General features: G+C 45.1%; 1 protein-coding gene across 7 annotated transcripts in view; it reads left to right on the top strand.

The window, feature by feature from the left end:
* LOC147607571 (ATP phosphoribosyltransferase 1, chloroplastic-like) overlaps positions 1–15801 on the top strand; it is a 64074-nt gene extending 48273 nt beyond the window's left edge. For 2 of the 7 annotated variants that reach the window (XM_086790543.1, XM_086790549.1), the window contains exons 3-12: positions 10006–10065; positions 10183–10296; positions 10439–10504; positions 10576–10683; positions 10771–10854; positions 14168–14269; positions 14358–14471; positions 14559–14639; positions 14741–14860; positions 15132–15801. In XM_086790543.1, the coding sequence (XP_086646669.1) occupies positions 10006–10065; positions 10183–10296; positions 10439–10504; positions 10576–10683; positions 10771–10854; positions 14168–14269; positions 14358–14471; positions 14559–14639; positions 14741–14860; positions 15132–15230 (948 nt within the window). In that variant the 3' untranslated portion in view covers positions 15231–15801. The remainder of the gene's footprint in view (positions 1–10005; positions 10066–10182; positions 10297–10438; positions 10505–10575; positions 10684–10770; positions 10855–14167; positions 14270–14357; positions 14472–14558; positions 14640–14740; positions 14861–15131) is intronic. The other 5 variants (XM_086790547.1, XM_086790545.1, XM_086790544.1 and 2 more) reach the window with 5 other exon arrangements.
* The last annotated feature ends 1023 nt before the right edge of the window (positions 15802–16824 follow it).

Here is a 16824-nt window from a genome sequence, read left to right as displayed (position 1 = left end):
GGAAACATTATGGGAGAACCCATCTCTTACATTGGGACATGTGGCAAGAAAGTGGATCAAAGTGAGACAAGTGGCCTCACACTTGTCAGAAAGTGGATCAAAGTGAGACAAGTGGCCTCACACTTGTCACTCCAGCTATTGTGTGGCTCCCCACTTGTCATCATAGCCTTCTCTTTTCATTTTCACTCATGGGAGCCCCAAATCTATATATTGGAGCCCTCTCTCTTCATTAATAGAGGCTCTCTTGCTGCACACTAGCCTCTACCACCGTTACAGGTTGCCCTAATGATGGCTACTCTTTCTCTCTCTCTCTTGAAGGCTGCCCATGAAGAATACCGGCTGTTGGGGACTGTTTTGGAGGCTTCCATCGCAAAGAAATACTGAAGGCAAGGGTATTTAATCATTTATTATGATTTCTAGCCATTGTACTTGTTGTACCAACCCTTGTACTTGCTGTACTAGCCACAGTATTGGTTGTACCAGTCCTTGTACTTGTACCAGCCATTGTATTGGCTGTATCAGTCCTTGTACTTGTTGTACCAGCCACTGTATTGGCTGTATCAGTCCTTGTACTTGTTTGACTTACTGTACCTGTTAGAAGTCATCTCCTGTCTATACCTATCCACCAGGGCCTTTGTTGTGGGTGTGCCCGCCCTTATTAGGTGTTTTCTCATTTTTTCCCACTCTCCGTATTTTTTCCTATTTTTTTCCTATTTTTGTATGGCTTGGGTGGCTGCCCTGTGGTGGCTAGAGTACACAGATGTTGGCCGATTGATGCTTCAGGTCCACGACTACACCTATGAGCTGGCCGACTTGATACAGCTGGCCGACTGGGTGCTTTCAGCAAGTCGTGGAGATACAGGCCCTGTCGACTGTCCCTGAAGCAGGCCGATTGCTTCTTTGGGGCCATATAAAATGGCCCCATAGCCCCTTGCCATATTCATCTTGTATTTTCTGGGATCTTGTGTATATAGAGCAGAGTTACACACCTCTCTCTCTCATTCTCTTATGCTGTTTATTTTTTGCACTGTTCTTGCTCTAGTGTTCTCAGATTTGGTTATCATCTCCGCTGCATATTTTGACATGGTATCAGAGCCCTAGGCTCTTGATAGATCTTGGAAGTTGTGTGAGCAAGAGGGGGACTGTTGCGTTGCTGATTGGTGGACTGTTCGGGAAGAGGAGAAGCAAGAGGACGGCGGGCTGATTTGCTAGGCAGCCACTTTTGCAGGTGTAAGTTTTTTTTTCCCACCCACCCACCCTTTTTAGTTACATCCCCGCAATGGCAAATTTATTAGAGATGGTTGAAAAGCATGTGAAGATCCCAACACTCCCCATGTTCCCGGTGGACCGTCAGTTGGACAGGAACAACTATGGCATATGGAAGGTTATGATGGAATCTGTTCTGGAGTCATATGACCTTGTTGATTTCATCGTTGTTGGGGTTCCACGGCCGGAAGCAGAGGAAGGGGAGTTAGTGTCAACAAGAAAGGATCGTGAGGCACAGGCACAGTTGTGGATCGTGTCAACGCCAGGGTCCGTTCATTTATCTTCCTCAACTGGAGTCATATGACCTTGCTGATTTCATCGTTGTTGGGGTACCATGGCCGGAAGCAGAGGAAGGGGAGTTACCGTTAAACAGAAAGGACCGTGAGGCACAGGCACAGTTGTGGGATTGTGTCAACGCCAGGGTCCGTTCATTTATCTTCCTCAACTGCACACCGCAAGTAATCAATCATGTAAAGCATATGACGCTGGCCAGAGGCATATGGCAACACTTGGCTTCTCTTTATAACAGGGTATCCAGGATTTCCTTGGAAGTACAGATGCGGGTTATGAACCCTGCGACGATGCGGGAGTATATTAACAAGCTGTAGGCCTTTCAGCAGGAAGTCCTTCAGGCTGGGAAGGAGATATCGTCAGAAGATATGGCCATCACTTTGGTGTCCTACTTGTCTTCTCAGTATTCCGCTTTCTACTCTTCTTTGATTACCAGTGGCAGGCTCAGCACCATTACATGGGAGGAGCTTGTGTCCATGGTCTTGGACCAGGAGGAACGATTCACGAACCCTCCTCAAGGTGGAGGTTCGGAGGCCTTAACTGGCCAACGGTCGAAAGGCCGGAATAACAAGGGAAAAGGGAAGGCTTCATCGGAGAAGTCTTCTGAGAAGAAGCCTGATGCAGACCGAGAGAAACTGAAGGCCGAGCGAACCTGCAACGATTGTGGCGAGAAAGGCCACTATTGGAGGAAGTGTCCTAAGCGGACCGGGAAGAGTGGTGATTCTTTAGCCTCAGCTGCAAAGACTCCGGCATTTGTGTACTTAGAGATGATGGACTCAGATGCTTCATCGTCTTCGAGCGAGGAGGCAGTTGGCTTCACCGCAAAGGATACCCGGGAGTGGATTCTTGACAGTGGTGCTTCAAGGCACATGACTCCTTCCTGTGACTTCTTTTTGGATCTCAAACGGCAATCAGGTCGCATCGTCGTTGGCGACAACTCCACTATTCCGATTCACAGTGAGGGCCGGATGGAGATTATTCCCGAGGGCAAGGGGGGTAAGCATTCCTCCCATGTTCTTTATGTCCCTGCTCTTGGTTTTCATCTTCTGTAAGTGCATGAAGTATGCAAGACTGGCTTTCGGGTGGAATTTGAGGAGCATTCAGTTGCTCTACGGGACCGTGAGACTGGCCAGGTTGTTTGGGAAGGCGGTGTGGAGAATGGTATCTATAAGCTCTCTGCACTCTCCTCATTGACAGGTTCTTAAGTTGGAGATCTGTGGCACTTTCGGTTTGGCCACTTAAATGTGGATGCATTGCGGCGAGCTTTCCGGGACCAGATGGTGGTTGGCTTGCGAGATGTTGGCAACAGGCAAGGACGTTGCAGTTCTTGCATATATGGTAAGCAGCAGAGGGAATCCTTTCCGAAGCAGGCTTCCAGGCGGGCTTCAAAACCATTGGAGTTGATTCACACTGACTTGTGTGGACCTCAGCAGACACCATCATTGGGAGGTTCTCTATATTTCATGCTGCGTGTTGATGACTGTTCCAGATTCACATGGGTCTATTTTCTTTCACAAAAGGACCAAGCTTTTGCACGGTTCAAGGATTGGCATGTGATGGTGGAGAAAGAGTTTGGATTGCAGGTAAAGACTCTCAGGGCTGACAAAGGAGGTGAGTTCTCTTCGAATGCTTTCGTCAGATTTTGTGCAGATATGGCATCAAGCGGGAACTGGCCAATACAAGATTGCCTTCAGAGAATGGAGTTGTAGAACGCAAAAACAGGACTGTGGTGGAGATGGAGAGGACAATGCTGGAGCATCGTGATCTTCCTCGTCCACTATGGGGAGATGCTGTGGCGATGGCTGTCCATACCCTCAACCGGTCTCCAACGACTTCAGTACCTAATATGACTCCTTTTGAGGCATACTTTGGCAGGAAACCTGATGTCTCCCACTTCCGTGTGTTTGGGAGCGATGCGTATGTACATATTCCGAAGAAGCAGAGGGGGAAGCTTGACTCCAAGTCTCGTAAGCTTATATTTGTGGGGTATAATTCTCTTTCCAAGGGATACAAATTGTATGATCCAGAGAGGAATGAGATTATTGTCAGTCGAGATGTTGTCTTTGATGAGCATGTTCCAGTATCCACTGTCGAGGAGCCACCACTTCTTGGAGACCCAGAGGAGTCTGATGATGATTCCCAGTCCATTGTTCCAGCTGGACAACCATAGTAAGTACAGGAAGATGAGCCCGCAACTGGAGTTGAGCCCCTGCAGCAGCAGCAGGAAGCTCCGCGTTCTGTTCGAGTACCCAGGTGGTTGATAGACACCCTTCGGGAGTCGGGTGTCACGGAGCTTCCCTCCGAGTGAACCACAGAGGACGGTCCTCGAAGTTCGTGCAGAGTCCGAGACAAAAGTCATTCAGCGGAGCTTCTTCAGGTAAACTATGCTTTGATGTCTCGTATCATGCGGGACAAGGAGCCCACTTCCGTGAAGGAAGCCCTTTCATAGGATACTTGGAGAAAAGCCATGCAGGTGAACTTGATGCCATCGAGAAGAACAACACATGGGAGTTGGTATCGAGGCCGTCAAAACGGTCAGTCATTGGTGTCAAATGGGTCTTTAAGACCAAATATGCGTCAGATGGGTCGGTGGACAAACACAAAGCTAGGCTCGTGGCTAAGGGTTATGCTTAGCGGCCAGGCATCGACTATGAGGATACCTTTGCACCGACAGCGAGGATGACCACGATTTGGACCGTTCTTGCCCTTGCTTCTTCTCAGAGGTGGCCTGTGTATCAAATGGATGTAAAATCTGCGTTCCTTAATGGTGACCTGCATGAGGAGGTGTATGTTGAGCAGCCTCCAGGCTTTGTTGTTCCAGGAGCAGAAGGGATGGTTTACAGGTTACGTAAGGCCTTGTATGGTCTTAAACAGGCTCCGAGGGCTTGGAATCAGAAGATTGATTCCTTTTTCTTCGGACTGGTTTCAGAGATCGGTTGCAGATCCCAACTTGTATCTCTTTCGGGAATACGTCATGGTTACGATTATCGTCCTTTATGTGGGTTATCTCATTCTCACTGGCGGTCATGTGGAGCACATTGGCGTGAGGAAGGCTGCCTTGTCAGAGGAGTTTGAGATGGCCGACCTAGGCTTACTCCACTTCTTTTTGGGATTGGAGGTTCATTGATCTGGTTACTAAACACCAGATTGGACTTGAGCTTTTTCGTGGGGCTATTGAGCTCATTTATGCAGACGCCATTGAAGTCTCATTGGGACGCATGATTGCGGATCTTGCGGTATCGCAGAGTATGAAGGATCTTGGACTCTTCTACATAGGAGGGGGATTGATGGATGGAGTCCGACTCCAAGGTTGGAGTGACTCAGATTGGGGAGGAGATCCAGACACGAGGAGATCTACTTCAGGTTACAGTTTTACCCTCGGCTCAGGAGCAGTAAGAGGCAGCCAACTATTGCCTTAGCTTCGACAGAGGCAGAGTATCGGGGCTGCTTGTGGTGCTGCTTGCAAGGTGGTGTGGTTGCGGAGGTTGCTTGGCGAGATTGGGTTTCCATAGAAGGAGCCCACAGTCATCCAGTGCGATAACCAGAGTTGTAAAGCTATTGCCTTAGCTTCGACAGAGGCAGAGTATCGGGGCTGCTTGTGGTGCTGCTTGCAATTGCCTTAGCTTCGACAGAGGCAGAGTATCGGGGCTGCTTGTGGTGCTGCTTGCAAGGTGGTGTGGTTGCGGAGGTTGCTTGGCGAGATTGGGTTTCCATAGAAGGAGCCCACAGTCATCCAGTGCGATAACCAGAGTTGTAAAGCTATTGCTCGGAACCCGGTCTTCCATGCCCGGACCAAGCACATAGAGATACAGTATCACTTTGTACGTGAGAAGATCTTGGCTGGTGACATTTGCTACTTTATTGTTCGATAGAGGACGATGCGGCGGACCTCTTCACGAAGTCTCTACCTTAGGCTATGCTCAGGCGGCACTCCAGCTTCCTGGGATTGGTTTCATAGCGAGCAGCTGAGAGGGGGTGTTAGAAGTCATCTCCTGTCTATACCTATACACCAGGGCCTTTGTTGTGGGTGTGCCCACCCTTATCAGGTATTTTCTCATTTTTCCCCACTCCGTATTTTTTCCCTATTTTTCTATGGCTTGGGTGGCTGCCTTGTGGTGGTTGGAGTACACAGATGCTGGCCGACTGATGCTTCAGGTCCACGACTACACCTATGAGCTGGCCGACTTGATACAGTTGGCTGACTGGGTGCTTTCAGTAAGTCGTGGAGATACAGGCCTTGTCGGTTGTCCCTGAAGCAGGCCGACTGCTTCTTTGGGGCCATATAAAATGGCCCCATAGCCCCTTGCCATATTCATCTTGTATTTTCGGGATCTTGTGTATATAGAGCAGAGTTACACACCTCTCTCTCTCTCTCATTCTCTTGTGCTGTTTATTTTCTACACTGTTCTTGCTCTAGTGTTCTCAGATTTGGTTATCATCTCCGCTGCATATTCTGATAGTACCAACCATTGTACCTGTTGTACTAGCTTTTGTACTTGGTGTACCAGTGGGGAGAGTAAGGCCCACAAAGCTTGTACATGATATTATTCTCCTTGGGTAATAAAATACTCCAAGCGGGGGGTGGGCCCATTCCGGCCTCTATGCGGTCTCCATTTTCAGCATTTGTGGATGTTTTGTCCAGCTTTTATGTTTTATGCAAAGTGATGATGGATATGTGTTAAGGCTGTGGCCATGTTTAAATGTTTTAATATGCATTGATGGTATCAACAAGTGTGTCAAAGGCCCTAGTCCCCCGGGCACACCCGCCGCGAGTTTCAAGCAGATAGCCACAACAGAAGATACGGCCTGGCTTTTTCTCTGGCATTGGTATCCAGTTTGTGGTTTGCCACGGACCATTACTTTAGATTGGGATTCAAAGTTTACATCTCACTTCTGGCGAGCTCTAGTCAACAACTTTGGTACCAAATTGCAATTGTCCAGTGCATTCCATCCCCAAACCGATGGGCAAACCGTTCGATTTGCTTAAAGTGTACTGCCATGATCAGCGGTCAAAGTGGGAGCTTCATCTCCTGTCGGTACAGGTGATTCTCAATGACACTCACTCATCCAGTGTTGGCAGAACTCCGTACGAGGCAACCTTTGGTCAAAGATTTTCATCCCTTCTCACGAGGATGATCTCTCCTTCCTTGGAAGCCAACAAGACAACATAAACTTTTTCAGCCATCATTGAGTCCGTCAAAGAGCGTCTTACCAAAGCTCAGGAGGCTTGCACCAGACGGGCAAACAAGTCACAGAGAGACGTCAATTTCAAAGATGGCGAATGGGTATATTTAAGGATCATGAAGCAAAGACTCAAGCAAGTGGGCAAGCGCTGTCCAAAGTTGTCATTCGAAAGTTTTGGTCCTTTTCCCATCATAACGAAGATAAGTGACGCCGCCATGCAATTCAGATTGCCAGACAGTTGGACAATGCACAACGTTTCCACGTCTCTTGGTTAAAGCCTTATATTGGACCTTCATTGCAGAATGTTCCAGAAGAGCAGCAGCCAGAAATGGTTGATGAAGTAGAGGTGATAGAGCCCGAGTAGATCCTTCTACATCGCTGGAAGCATGGTTTTGGACAACGTCTTCGCCAATTTTATGCAAAGCTCAAAGATCGAGGGACCCATGAAGCCATTTGGCTATATGAAGAATTCTTCCTCAAGTATCCACAATTATTGGCGGACTACCTCGAAGCTATGAACCTGTCGCCAAGCTAAGCAGGAGGGAATGTCAAGTGCACCCATGCATTGTGGTACACGGTGACAAACTGGCTCATCAACAATGCAAGAATCATGTACAGAAGTAGTACCTTTTCGGATTGATCTGTCGTATGCCGCGACCCCTTTGTGAGCCCAGTCCGAGACATGTCAGTCATGAGCTACGTAGGTCAGTCTCCCAGCCTTAAGAGTGTCAAGTCAGTCCTCTTAACCCACTGTGGAGAATTCAGCAAGTGTTCATCATTCAGGAGCATGTAGATGTCAGCCATAGGGGTGGCTGATGGGGGATATGATAAAAGGGAGCGTGCATAGGAGTGCCATGTGTTCGGGCAGGTGATAGGTGTGGGAGGGCGATGTTCTCGGAGTTTCCTCCAGGCCTCTTTGCAGTTTGGCCCTAAGAAAAGTCAGTATAACTCATCCTCTTTCCCAGCATAGAACTCCCGTTTCTTGCGTTGGGTGAGCCGTTGAGAAATCCGTTGCGCTTGGTGCTTCGTGATTTGCCCAATCCGTACCTCATGCACACACTTATCTTATCTGGATAAGAGGGTGTTCACACACATAAGCACACTTACACAAACATGGGGTGGTCACACCTAAATAGGTGCTCACACCTATACAACCACATGTAGATGGATATACACATATTAACAGGTATAGGAGGTGGACATACAGGACACAAGAGACTCTGAAATACCCAACACCTCGTATGGAGTCTGCCAATAGATGAAGAAAAAGAGTCATTCAATACATCTTGAACTAAAGGCAAAAAATACTTAAGCACATCGAATGCCAATTGATTGTAAATCTCCGTCTGGCCGGTGGAATGCATTGGAAAAATTCAACGTAGTTCCAAAGTTATCAAATAATGCCCGCTAGAAATGATTGGTAAACTTGGCATCTCGATCTGACACAACGGTCCTAGGTATGCCACCTATGCCTGATAAACAACCTAGCAACATCTTTAGCAGTCACATTGGAATAAGCATAACAAATTTGCTAAAATGATCAACAATCGTCAAACACTGTGTATTACGCTTACCTAGATTGGGAGGCAGGTTCGTCACAAAATCAACATATACTCGTATACATAGTTGCAAGCATTCTTTGCATTCGTACGCATACACATACGCATACGAGTATGCTAAGTATGCTAAAGAATGCTTTAAACCTTGGCAAGGTTGCATTCGTGACCTTGTTATGTATGGATAAAATCATGAAACTTATGCCCAAATTACTAATTATGGGAGAAGGAAAGAGAACGCAAACTAAGATTTAAAGTTAGAACTTACAAACTGAAAATAAAAATGAGGCTCGAGACAACACCTTTAAATGTTAAATTTTTACCACGCTGTCCTTACAAGAATCCAAATTTTGGCTAGATGCCCGTTTTTAAACGTTGGGAAGAATGCAAGCCTCTGCAATTGCGAGTTTGCTGCATTCTTTGCAAATGTTTGCATACCCTTGCAAACGAGAATGTTTGCAACTATGCACATATACCAGCTTGGAGGCACGGAAGCATAAATTTTGTAGAATTTTAAAAAATGATGGCAAAATTCGAAGAAGCCTAAAATCATGTTCAGTCTTTTCTCCAGGGAAAAAGCATATGATAGAAGATTTCCACGAAACAATTGTCCAAACTACTCGAGAGAGTTCCACCCAACCACCCCCCAACTTATCTCACCCACTCTCATTCTCACTCACCTGCATCTCTAAAGAGATTCCATCTTGACTTCGTAGAGGTTTATCACTTTCTCTTACTCTCGCTCTTGCTTGCACTTATTTAGGGGTTCAAAAAATTACAATGATTCAAATCATAGGAATCTTATTTCGAGAAATCTCAAAAGTACAATTTTCAGTAATCTTCTTCTTCTCGCTTTCATACTGTCATCAATGATGAAGTTTGTGAATTGCTTTCTTCTTTATTCTCTCTTCCACCTGCTTGCTTGATGTGCTCATGTGTTGTGTGGGGCCAAGGTGGTAAGTAATGCCTTGAACCTTAGTACTTTCAATTATACCTTTATTTATCAGTGGTTAAAGTTGTTCACACATTGTAATCAAGTGTGGGGGCCAGTTGTCATGGCCAAGAAAAGGTGGCGCCAAAAACCGTTCACATTTCATTATCCCGTACTGTACGGAGCTGTACAGCTTCTGTATGGTCATTTACAGTATCACAGGCCTCTGTACAACCTCCTCAGTCCAAGCAGCCTGCAGTATGGCCAGCTCTGCCTCCCATATAATGCTCATCTCAGCCATCTAATTTGTGTTGTTCAGCTGGTCTTTTTTGTTGCAGCACTCTGGTGATTCTCCTCTCCATCTTCTGCTACCCTCATAGAGCTCATTTGGCTGCCCTAATTCAGCTCTGCATAGAATTGCAGTTTTTCCCCTTTTGTTCAAAAGAATACATAACGCACTCAAAACTTGGTTTTTGTATTATTGGAGAAATAATTTCCAGCACCTTTCTGTCTCCAGGGGAAAACATTATTATCCCCTAGATGGGTGGGGGCTTGGACAGCACTTCTTGCCTCCTGTGACCAAAATGGGTCCATCAGTAGTAGCGGATGTGTTAACCCCAGTTAGCCCCTCCTTTTTTCGTGTGTGTGTGTACACCCATGGCTAGGCCACTCACTCTTTAAAGAGGTTCTACCTGATGGTTACTCGTAGAAGGCTAGTGCACTCAACTTGGTGATTTTTTGTTGCAATTTACATAGGGTTTTACTTCCTTGTTTCAGGACTGCCAACTCTCGGTTCATAAGCCGGATCCGTGGCAGTATATAGCAGATATTCCAAGTGTAACACTCGTGACCTTCCAAATTCTTTGGTAGTCCCAAAGTAGTTTTAGTTGTCTGTACTAAAAGCCAACATGCACGAGTACATGTCATATATTCTAGATAGATTGCTAAGTGCAGTTGTCAGGCTTGGAAGTTTGGTTCCAACGCGTTTCAGATGTGGTACGGAAGATCAGGGCAGGTGATGTGGATTTGGGAATCGTGGGCTACGACGATGTGTGTGAGTATGGTCAGGTGAATCACTTGCTTTCCAGCTTCTGATGTTCTAGAATCTCATCCTTTATGAATTTGTAGAGAAGCAGCTAAGGATTGTTGGGTCAACGAGTTAAAGAGACTTAGGCGACTAATAATCTTGTTTCATGTTGTACATGACTAGGGGGATGATGATCTGATTGTTGTGCATGATGCTCTTGAATTCGGAGAATGCCAATTGGCTATTGGTGTAAGTAGTGCCTTTTAGATCCAACCTAGAGGTGGAGAAACATCAAGTAACTTTTTGATCACAACGCACAGGTCCCGACATATGGAGTATTTGCAAATGTTTCATCTATAGCTGAACTGGCAGCAATGCCACAATGGTCTGTGGAAAGGCCTTTGCGGATCATCACAGGCTATACATATGTGTGTGTTTTCATGCCACATTTTGAGTACTTTATGTTAAGATCAAACATGAATGGTGGGGGAATATGATGTGACTTTCTTTTGCAGCTAGGGAAACAATTCATTCAAAAAAATGGTCTCAAACACGTGGAATTGCTCACAGCAGATGGGGCCTTGGAAGCTGCTCCTGCGGTAGGGAGTGTTCTTCTTTAACAGTGTTTATTAAGTTGCCCATTCTTTGTAGACGTTTGTATTGTTGTCTTTGGAGACCTATTGAACCTAGTGAAAGAAAGTATAAGTTTACCTCTGGAAGGAGAATAAAAGGCTAGATACTAGTTTATAGCTAGGCATGGACGTGGTTGGTCCACTCTTTGCTTCATGATGATTGTAACAGGACTGTTCCTACCAAAAACTGTAGCTACTACTAGACTTAGCAGAAACAGCCAGCAACAAAGCATGCACGATTAAAATAACAGAACAAGTGAACAATAGAAAAAGATTCTCTCTTATTTGGTTCGAGAGCACATGTTCAGATCAGCACACAAGTAAGCTGGCTAGCAGAGCTAGAGTTGTCTTCCTTTGTATTCATCCACCACAAAAGAGTGGAAACTTACAAATGAAGAGTCAAAAATAGAAATGACTGAATGAATCGATGTCGTGCAACTGAAGCCCTATTTAGGACCTAGGTACATACATCGGCCCTAAGGGATAATCAGCAGCCCAATGACATGTGCCATGCAATTGTTAACAAAATACAAAAGTATGCAAACTATAAATGAAAACTATCTAGAACCTGCCCCCTCTACTTATCAATATAGGGATCGACGACCTAAGCTAACTGTACTATCATTTTGCTAATGTATAATGATGCCAATAGCTTCTTTTTTTGTGAGAGGAAAGTGTGGGTGTCAGGATGCCCCTCAAGGATGTGAGGAAAGTGTGTGTGAACAATAGCAAAAGCTCGTCTTTTCAGGAAAGCGTGCTGCATAATGCCAATAGCGTCTCTGTTTGTGAGGGGAAAGTGTAGGTGTCAGGATGCCCCTCACAAGGATGTGAGGAAAATGTGTGTGAAAAATAGCAAAAGCTTGTCTTTTCAAGAAAGGGTGCTGCCTTCTCTTGCTGACTGGAGAGAGCTGGTCCCACACTCCTCCCGCCTAGCCACCCAAGGAGCTGGCATCCCCAAAATGTGCACGGGGATACTGGCACCATATTACTCCTCGAGCCTATATCTCAACGGAAATCTCAATCATCGCATATGGGATATCACCAAGGAGCCCTGCCACGTCCAGAAGAGCTGGAGGAGTTAATAGCCTCTCTCTCCTCCATGGAAGCTTCAAGCATCGCTTATGGAATATTACCGAGGAGCCCTGCCATGTGTCCAGAGGAGGAAGACCAAGTTAATTGCTACATGCCTTTTGCACATCAATTATAGTAGCAAAGCCTTGGTCTTTTTTGGAAAATGTTTGCTGTCTTGTTTTATGCATGACAAGTGGGCACTTTTTTGCGTGTCCTTTGTGATTTAGATCCGTGGTGCGACAATTCATGTCGAATTGTAAACAATGGAAGCCTAGTCGAATGTCAGCAGCTGTACAGACAGTTTATTTTGGTTCCAGCCTTGTCAGGTAGCAAAGGTCATTCTGGGTGTTTCTTAGCAAATAGTGGAGATTGTATGAAATGTAGTGGTGGTATTTTAAGCCATTCTGTCTTTCCCAATTCGATAAACATGGTCTTTACAGAAAACCCTCATTGAACAGCAGGTAACTTGATGACATGGGAGTTAATATGGGACCCACATACAACATGTTATGTGCCATAGGAAAGCTCTTGACACTAAGCCAGATTATAGTGGCTTAGAGAGCTATAAGCGTATTTATATGGGAGATGGTAGTCATTATGAGTCATATAATGGCTACTTCTCTTCTTTGACTTCAAGTGTATATCTGTGCTCAAACTTTTCACATGTGAGTCTGGCTTTGTGAAGATTTCTGCTCTGTGCTCCTGCAGAGGTCTACATTGCCACTTTGTATGTGCGATAATTTGGAGGTTCTTAACATTTACATGCTTGGTCTGGGCTAGCAACACATGAATGTTTGCTAGCAAGATTATTAAAGTGAAGTGGAGTTAGTTTCTCTTTATCTAGTTCCATGTTTCTAAGCAGCGAGATGCACTTGCAGATATTATTTGTGATGCCTTTGTATTCTTTCCTTTACTTGAGAAAGAGGAACCGTAGGTTGCCTTATGCTGGACCATGACACAATTTTTGTGGTCAAAGGTAAGCAGAGGTTGATTTCCAATCATCCACTTTATGTGCCCAATTTGCATATCAGAAGCCTCATAGCTGCAGTTTTCTACTTGTACTTGATGTTTCAAAACTTGTTATTGTAGGGTCCTGTGTGCTGCATTTCGTCGTTGTTTCTTTGGTGTTGCCATGTGCTTACTCAGTGCTTCAACCACACAAGAAATGTGAAGGCTGGTGATTGTCATATAGATGAGACTCCCAGGAATCATTCAAAGAGTCGATTGTCAAATGCTTGGATCTGCCAACGTGGGAGAAAAAGGGTCTCAGGCGCCAAAGTGCAGAGAAAGGCTGCTCAATGCTCCTGCATGACCTGGGAATCTCTGAAGGTGCTGAAGGGTGTGAATGATGTATGTCAAGATGAAAGGGAGTCTTTGTGGTAACTGTTATCTCGAAAGTCTCACTGCATGTGCCAGGCTGAGGTGCTGCTGATGTGGTCCGTGGGTGTCAAGACTTGAGAGGAGTCCGCGGTGCTGTAGGAGCCTTGGCAGCTGGGATGACAGTGACGTGGTAGTGTGACAGCCTCAGCGCTTGACTCGTATTGATGTCCTTATATCATAAGGCTGGGCTGTTACATGCACTGTGGAAGTGTACTGATTAAGGCGTGATTAATTTTTGTACTTGTGCAATTATCTTAATTTGAAGAGATGAGAAGAGAGAGTGGGTTGTCTGTCAAGGTCCTTCGTTGCCTGTATGCGAATCATGGCCTCCCCTTGCTCCCAGTGGGTTGAGCTTGGAGAGGAGCAGCATTGTTGACTGATTAGTAGGATCTCTAGAAAGAAAGAGTGAGACAGGTACACTCAATTGGGTCCCAACTATTGCAGTGTATTTGCTTATATTTGTGGATTATGATGAATACAAAGATAGTGATCAATGTTGATCCTGGGAACCTGTGGACAAATGTTGACGGAGTTCCAGGCTGACTGGAGGTGTGAGTGTGCTCACCTGGGCTGGTTTGTACTTGGGCAGGCTGTGTGCTGAGCTGTGGAAGATCTTGGACACCTGCTCCTTGTAGTCTGGGACTTCTGCTGGTGATGCCTGCTTCTTTTAGTGGTTTGCTCTTCAATGCTTTGAGGGATGATGAACGAGGCAGGGGGTAGGGCCTATGTATAGGTCACAACTGGGCCCCTTCCATGGGTCGGCCTGCATGATCAGTGGGTTTTTGACATGTCGTTTTTTGTAATCTAACGACTGCATTTGTCATGGCAGATGGGTACAGCTGATGCCATCCTGGACCTTGTGAGCAGTGAAACCACCTTACGTGAAAATAATTTGAAGCAGATTGATGGGGGCTTAGTTCTGAAAAGCCAGGTCCTTGGAAGTTCTTTATACATTACTAATTTTGCATTTTGTAATTATAAAGCCTATTCCAGAATTGCTTTGTGGGAGGATTGTGCAGGGTGTTCTGGTTGCAAGCAAGCGAGCGTTGCTTCATAGGGAGACGGCATTACAGATGACTCATGACATATTAGAGAGATTGGAGGCTCATTTTCGGGCAAAGCGTCAATTTATGGTAAAATTTTAATCTCACGCGCACACGCGCGCACGAGGTTGAAGTGGAGAGCTGTATCAAACAGAGTTTATTTATGTTTGCATGCAGGTTGTAGCCAACATGCGTGGCAAGTCAAGTGTAGAGGTTGTCGAGCGCATCTTAAATGGCACCGATTTCCATGGATTGCAGGTTTTAGTCATGTTTTTTTCGTTTTACCTTGTGTGTGCATGTAACCATTTTGTTCTCTCTTTTTTTGTTTTTTGTTTTTTTGGCCATTTCTTTCTGGCCAGGGACCGACCATCAGTCCGGTTTTTAGTGGAACAAATGTGACAATGCAAGAGGATTATTATGCTATCGTCATCTGTGTGGCAAAGAACCATCTTTATGATGCAGTAAAACAATTAAGAAAGGTATATCTGCAGCTGCACAGCCTGGAAGTTCGTTGAATGATGAAAGTCATGTACTTAAAGGGCTTTACAGCCATAACCCTGCCCGCGAAGAGGGACGATCTCACCTGCGTGTCCCTCATGGGTGGGGAATCTTCTCCATCCAATCCCCACCCATTCGATTGGTGATGCAGTGCTTGGGAGAATTTTTTACTGAACCTTACATCAGTCCTTACTATGGGGAGATGTCCTCCATCGATTGTTAAACTGTCTTGTCGGTTGTTTTGATGCCCAGGTTGGAGGAAGTGGGGTTCTTGTATCTCCATTGACTTACATTTTTGATGAAGAACCTCCTCGTTGGCGCCAACTATTGGATAAACTGAACCTTAGCTAAGGTCTTGCAGTGAAATCATGCTCATTGAGGCGCTCATATATGGTAGTTTAGACTTGTGGTCATTGATAATTGGATCCTTAAGAGTGGTTTGAAGTGGCCTAATTTTTTTTAAATTTCCTAGGCAGGATAATGGTGAGAAGGCATAAGACATTCTGGTTTTTTTCTATCTTTTGGTGGTTATTTTTCTAGTTTCTGGGAGGCCAAAACCATCATTCTAGCTCTATGATTGGTTCACAAGTGGGTGTTGGAGTTTGCAAACAGAGCTAGAGAAGTGGAGGATGCACCGTACATCAAGAGGAAACACGTCTTTATATGCACAAACCAACTGTGGATTGGCTAGGACAGATGCGAGGAAATAGGCTTTTTTGTGTCTGATCATGATGTACCTTGCGAAACTTAAACCGATTACTGGCTTTGAAATGGTGAAATTCATTGTTATCTTTATCAATTATGACATATTTCAACATTCATTTTATCCTCAGATGGCTTGAGTTTGATGCAACACTCAAGTGGTATCCTCTTTGGTATAAGTGGTTGCTTCATTTTGCTAAAAAATCCTCCTTGTTATCTACTTGTAATTATTATCCTTTCAAATTTTTTATCAGTGGACCTTTCATAGAATTTATCAAGATAAAAGTGCTGAAAGTATCTAATGGATGAAAAATACTTCACCTCCTCTCTCTCCACCAAATAACCTAGAAGGCATGGAGACAAATCCATGGCCATTGGATATTTCAGTGAGGATGAGGTGCTTAAGTATGCTGTATAGCTTGACACAGTGCTTAAGTATGCTATACAGATTTGGAATGACTTTCACAGTGGGGGGAGGTGACATGAGATACCATCAAGTTGGCTATCATGATAAGGCAGAAGGTTGTCTTTATATAATTTTTGGAGCTCATGAAATGGAGGGGTTACATTGGACTGGATGTGTGGACTCATGGACCAAGCCACGCGGCCAGCGGATTGGGGTGAAACCTGTATCGTAGTGGAGACCAGATTAGCTCAACAGTGACCATACCATTATGGTCAATTCAGCAGTGGCCAAAATCTACAGAGCTGAAGTGGAAGAAAAGCTAAGCAACTGGACTGAAAGTGCTTGGAAGAGGACTAGGATGGTACCACAAATCACCTTGTCACCGCCCAATCTTGATAGAGGAGAGCTGGTTTCAAGGGGAGCTGTTGTACTGTTGCTTTGTGGATTTTATGGTTTACACCTTGGTTTGTGTAGCAGTTCAATCGGCAATCCAACCTTTTACAATCAGCCGATTCAACTGCATAAATTGTGGGAGATCCAACATGTTTTAATCGTGCGATTCAAGACCAGTTTAATCGGTGATCCAGCTGCTTCAATCGCCCAATTCATCTTTTTTGATCGTCTGATTGAACTTTTCGATAGGTGATTGACCTTTTTCGATCATCCGATTGAACTTCTTCGATTGAGTGATTGTACTTCAATCATCGGATTCTCCTGCAGCAATCATCATCGGATCCAGGACTTCAATCGTTGGATTCTATTGTTAGTTTGATTGCTCGATTCTACTTCAACAATCATCCAATCCAAGACTTCAATTGTCACAATCATCCAATCCAA

This window comes from Cibotium barometz, chromosome 55 (assembly GCF_041138505.1).
Source record: "Cibotium barometz isolate CiBa-2024 chromosome 55, ASM4113850v1, whole genome shotgun sequence".
In the NCBI taxonomy this organism is placed as follows: domain Eukaryota; kingdom Viridiplantae; phylum Streptophyta; class Polypodiopsida; order Cyatheales; family Cibotiaceae; genus Cibotium; species Cibotium barometz.
Note: the sequence above shows the minus strand (reverse complement) of the source record. Positions and strands in the feature narration are given on the sequence as shown.